General features: G+C 43.0%; 1 protein-coding gene across 1 annotated transcript in view; it reads left to right on the top strand.

The window, feature by feature from the left end:
- The first annotated feature begins 348 nt into the window (after nt 1-348).
- Nucleotides 349-6000, top strand: part of GLP1R (glucagon like peptide 1 receptor) — a 96466-nt gene continuing 90814 nt past the window's right edge. Inside the window, exon 1 of the mRNA XM_042459230.1 lies at nt 349-410. Coding sequence (XP_042315164.1) covers nt 403-410 — 8 coding nt within the window. The 5' untranslated portion in view covers nt 349-402. The remainder of the gene's footprint in view (nt 411-6000) is intronic.

Here is a 6000-nt window from a genome sequence, read left to right as displayed (position 1 = left end):
GCGCCACCATTGTTATGCAAGTGCCGTACGGTGTCTGCATGGCGCCACATGGAACTTATGTAACGAATGCGCCAGTGGCACACTTGTTACACCACCACAGCAGAATAAAAAGAACCCACTTTTTGCGGATACTTTTTCCATTTGGCGGCTGAGGCTTCCCTCTGGCAGAAAAATGGGCACCAGTGCAGATATGTTTCGTATTGATTTTCACATGAAATAAAATCTGTAAAGAATATTACAGTTACATGTACAAACAGAGTTACATGCATATAAAACAGACTCCTCTACATATTAACAAAGCAGAGGGTTTTCAACACCTTTATTAATGCTTATTTGCTTTATAGGTACCTAAACACCAACGTTTGGATTACTTTGTTGAAAAGTTGGATCAGAGTGGAAGTAATGATTCGGTAAGACTCCATAATTATTCCTAATACTCTTTTGGTTTCATTGGGTATCACTGTCTGATCTCTTTTCTCTTTGAACAATCTTGCCATATTAAAAAAATTACAGCAACTACTTCATCTGTAACTAGGCTTTTAGCATTAATCACAAAGGTCACTATGAGTATGAGGCACTCAACAGACTTCCTTGTAGGAACCTTCAACTGTTGACTATTCTTAGTTGTGATGCCAAAAATGATGTCATTCGGGATCTTCTCCCTTTCATTATCTCTGGCCTTTTGATATTTTTATGCAGATCATTTGTAACATCTCTTGTGTCCCTTCTCATCCCTAGCTTTAAATCTATGAAGTATGAAAGAGGTCTTGGTATTTAGTTCCTTAGACAGAACGGGTTGGGAAAGTCCCTGCTAACTTTTATGTAGAAAAGTAAGGTAGAGGTTTTTTGGTGTGGTTATTCTACAGCTGAGGAAGTCCTTTCCCTTCATTTTATTTATTTATTCATTTCATTTTTATGCCACCTTTCTCCTAGAAAAGGGCCCAAGGCGGTTCACAAATAAAAACATTTTTTAAAAAAACTTTACAATAAAGGTTTTAAGACAATTTAAAAAAATCAAACACAAGCAGTATAAAATTATTTATGTTTAAAAAACCCCATAATTACAACACACACCAATATAACTCCATATAAAAGCCACACCATGATTCTGTATTAAATGCCTGAATTAAAATGTCCAATTTGATAGCCACCTATTTCACTCATTCTGTTGTTAGAAAGTATTACAGTTACTGATTTCTTGCTAAGGCAAAGGTTCCTGTAATATATCTGGAACAGACATGGAAGCAAAGCAAGTGGATGGAATATTCTTATTTAATGCATTTAATACTGGAAAATTCAAAGATATAGCCATGTTAGTCTGTAAAATCAGTATGGAAAGAGATATTGTAGATGGAGGGCCAAAGCAGATAGTTCAGAAGGAATGATCTGGGGCTGCTCTGGCCATGATCATTTAGGGACCACAGTGACTGGATGGCCCACTCCCAAAGTGGGCCGCCACTGTAGTGCCAAATAGGCTGTCAGCAGAAGTGGATTAAATCCATTCCTTTTGTCTTCGGGGCTTTGGGGGCATGCGTCATATAAATCCCATGCCTCAGAAATGGCCAGAAGCTGCTTTATTTGGCTGTCTGTTTCAGACATTGGTAAACTAAGGGGCTTGACAGACGGATGGCCTGCAGCCACCCCTTTTTGCCCTGGATTGTTTGCATGGTGACCAGATGTCATTCTTGCATGTATAAAGCAATGTTAGAATGTCAGATTTTGGCAGCAAAGCATCTTACATGGGCAGGTGCTTTGGCATTTCCACCCTTAAATGGTTTGTTATCTATGGCCCAGAACAGACAGGCCAAAAGAAACAACTTCTGGGGTTTGATGTTGAAATGACATATGCTGCCAATGTGGCCCGAAGCTGCTCCAAAGCCATGCTCCAGATTTTTGTTTCCCGGCGGTAAGGGCTAGGTCCTGCAGGAGCAGCCTGTTTTCAGAGTGGGCTGTGTGGTCAGCATGGACCCAATCCATTTGCAGCCAGACTAGACTTGGGCCACTTTTTTCTCACCCATCTGCTCTGGCCCCATGATGCTTCTCTGGGAGTACTGGCAACCTGCAGAACCAGCTGGCTGGTAAAAGCTGTCTTCCCCCTGTTTTCCCAAGACTAAATGACGTTCCTGGGATTAGCATTTATAGATACATACATTGGCAAATTGGCACCCTGTGCAGCATGCGGGATAAGGCAAGTATTGAATGATTCATGGGTGGAAACAGCCCTATTCACCTTACAAGCAAAGTCAAATACACACATATTTTATGTGTGAATCATCTCTCAAGTTACATTTTTAAATTAAATGCATTAAAATATCCTTTCTTGTTTGTGCAATTGTTGTGTTCCTCCCTCTAAGCAGGGTTCCTCAAAATCTTCTGTATAATTTTTCCAATGTTGTTTCTTAATATTTACGACACAAGTGAACTTAAAAACAATAATGGGGAGGATGGCTAACAGGGGCTGATCAATACAGTGGATAAGTGGGCAACAGACCTTGAACACAGTGACAATGAGCTGTGAAGGGAGTTACCCTCAGCTATAGTTAATTAAAAATGAAATAATCAGCTTCCTTTTGTTGGAATGGTAACTTTCGAGATGTAATCGTATTTCTTCACTCACAGTCACTTACCATTAGGAGATTCAAGAGCCATGAAATTATATACTAGAGATTATGTTTAATAGCTGTGTGATTATTCTTTTATTGCCTTGTGTCCTCTGTTTAACTGAGATGTAACTATTCGGTGTTGGTGTGACTGAAATGAGTAAACAGTGAAAGCACAATGATCTTGTATAGTTTATTAAAAGGGAGTGTAACTGGGAATCAGGCTTTGAGAACATGCCATCTCATTGAGTAATTTAAAAAAACAAAAAACCTTTAAACTTTTTTTGTTTCAGTGTCTCTGTTTCTGATTTCAGGTTCATTTCTGCCAGTTAGGTTTACCTCCGCTGAAATGAGTTACTTACCTTGACATCTTTTAAGTGGATGATCCTTTGTTAAGTAGTAACAAATGAGATCTTGCAATAATTCATGAGGCACAGGAATTGTGAATGCCAGAGAGAGAGGTTGCATCGGTCTCCACGTCTCACCTTGTTCCCCTAATGACTGTCCTTTGCTAAAACCATCAATTTGCTTTGCTCCTAGATCTAGCACCAGTTTTCTGAAGGCCCTCCATGACCTTTGTTATTGTGTGTTTTCAAATTATTTCTGTTTTATGGAGACTCTAAGCTGAACCTATCACGAGATTTTCTTGGCAAAATTTGTTCAGAAGGGGTTTGACTTTGCCTTCCTCTGAGGCTGAGTAGGGAGTCAAACCCAGGCCTACAAAGTCACTGTCCTGTGCTCTAATACTTCAAATAAAATTTTATGCAGATTCTTAAAATAAGAGTAAATGTGATTGCACTATTACTGGAGCCTGTATTCTGCCAGTGTCAGCTGGTGGCTATCATGCCATTGGGTGGTGAATCCACTCTGTTTGGATTTTAAACTACAGTTGGCCTTCCATTTTTGCAGGGGATTTGTTCCAGACCCCCCCCCCCATGAAAATGGAGGCCTGCACTTATTCAAGCCCCATAGGCTTTAATGGAGCGTGCCCCGTGCATACAGCAAAGGCGTGTGTGCCGGGCGCGTGCATTATTGGAAATAGTGGAGGTCGCCCCTCTGCATATATTCAAGGCGCAGATCTGAGTTCCGCACATTGGGAGAGGCAACTGTATAAAAGAACAAAGGGATGAAGCAGACCACCCCAAAGGGTTTGCCACCACCCCTTTGAGCACCGGTCAGAGCTGCAGCAACCCTAATATGGCATTTTCCTGAATACCACTTCTTTTTGGCCTGGAAAAAGGGTGCCCTTGCCGCCACAGCGGACTCTTTTGGTGCTCCTTTTGGCATGCAGAGTGTGAATGCCATGCCAAAGTAGCAGCGCAATGCTACCTGCCATGTGGTTAGGTTGGCTGTGTGATGCCACCGTCAGTGTACATCATCCAAATGGCAGGCCCCCACACCACCCCAAGGCCAGCACTTACTGATGATCTGTACAGTCCCTAAGTCTAGAAATGCCCTCAAGATGTCTAGAATGCTGGCTTCAAGCCAGGCAGCCACCCACATGTGCTCTGGCTTCCAGGTGCTCCTGAGGTGCGGCGTTTACGTGCTGCATGCCACTGGAGTGCCTTAAAGCTGACTTCCCACTGCAGCAGGCTAAAATGCTGACTTTTTGCTGGTGAAAAAGGAATGTCTGTTTGCCGCTCCTTCTTTGGCGAGCAAAAAGGCAGATTGGGGCCACAGCATGCATTTGTCCTTCGGGACAATTTGTTTCTCCCCTTAGTCTCAAAGGTGCTACAAGATCTCTCTACATACATATTCAAGGTGCTGGTTGTTATGTTTCCTAGCTAAACTTATCGTCCAAGTTCATTTGCCACAGGCTCAAAATGTATTTCGACTTGAAGCAAAATAGCAAAAGAGGAATGGGCAGGGAGGAGAAGCAGACCAAATGAGCATCATGTGGCTGGGATCTGCCCATATAAATGCTAAAGGGATCCATTCACATTGATTTCAGCAGTACCTCTTGGTGGCTCCCATCATGTCAGAGGAGTGGCAAATATGCTGTCATTTTTAGTCCGAAATTTAAAAGATATACTCCACTGTGAACAATGTGCCCTAAAATGTACAGATAAATTTTCTCAGATTCACTCTGATACAGATCCAATGGGTTTTAACTTTGGCCCCTGCTTGTATTAATGGTAATGGATACATTCCAGTTTGTACAACCTGAGACTTTGGAGTTATGAGGGCCACCAAATGTGTATTAGACCCTTGCACTTCTTGGCTTATTAAAATAGTCAGAGGACATCTGGCTAAGTGGCTAGAGGAGTGGTCAATACCTCCTTAAAGCAAGGCAGAGGTCCACTGAGTATACAAGAGGGAGCTATAAGACCTTTGTTGAAAACCTTGAATCTCACCTTTTGGACAACTACTGGCCAGTTTCCAACATTCCATTCTTGGGCAAAGTATTGGAGCATGTGATGGTCATCCAGCTCCAGCGATTTCTGGATGAGACAGATTACCTGGATCCATTTTAGTCTGGTTTGGAGCCTGGTTATGGGAAAGAAACAGCTTTGGTCTCCTTGGTAGATTACCCTTGCTGGGAACTGGACAGAGGGAGTTGTCCCTGTTGGTTCTGCTGAACCTCTTAGGGGCTTTTGATACCATTTACTATGGTATATTCTCTGGAATGGAACTTTGAGGCATTGTTTAAACTGGCTCCATTTCTTCTTGGAGGAGAAAACTCATAAGGTTCTGCTGAAGGGCATCTGTTTGACCCTCAGGGACCCACAGTCTTCCCTTGCGGTTTAACATTTTCTTGTTACTACTGGGAGATGTAATCTAGAACTTTGGTTTTCAGTTTGATTGAGATATGCTTATGACATCCAGCACTATTATTCCTTTCTCCCTCAGTGAAACTTTCCATATTTGCATGGGTTAGAAGTACAAGACCCATGTGGAAGCTGAAAAACTGTGGCTATCTCTAGGCTACATAGATGGCTAGGGAGGGCAAACAGGGTGCTTGCACTGTGGTTCCCAGGGAGCTCTTGCCAGCCCCCGGCCAGGGGTCTTCCAGCCACCCTTCCTGTCTCTCACACAGCTGATGCACATGTGGAGGTACTGGGTGCAGTGGAGGGAAGGAGCCTGCAGGTCGTGGTCAGGGCAAGTGGTGGGGAGGTCATGAGGGACATTTAGGGAGTGGAGCTCCTTCCCTCTGCTGGGTTCTGCCTCTTCCTCTGGGTCAGTTCCAGGAGGGAGGGACCAGACCTAGGCAGGCAGGTGAATGGAGCATGGCCTAACCAAAGGTGGTGGATGGGTAGATGGACAGATGACTGGAGGTTCCCAATTCGTTCCCATATCTCTCCACTTCAAAGTGATTGTGGAAACAATTATGACATGTAAAAGTCAGCTGAATCCCAATATTCAGACAACTGCTAGGCTGTTCTGTGGTAATCTATTTATA

Source organism: Sceloporus undulatus, chromosome 1, assembly GCF_019175285.1.
Source record: "Sceloporus undulatus isolate JIND9_A2432 ecotype Alabama chromosome 1, SceUnd_v1.1, whole genome shotgun sequence".
Lineage (NCBI taxonomy): Eukaryota > Metazoa > Chordata > Lepidosauria > Squamata > Phrynosomatidae > Sceloporus > Sceloporus undulatus.
The sequence above is the reverse complement of the archived record's forward strand: the minus strand, read 5'-3'. Positions and strand labels throughout refer to the sequence as shown.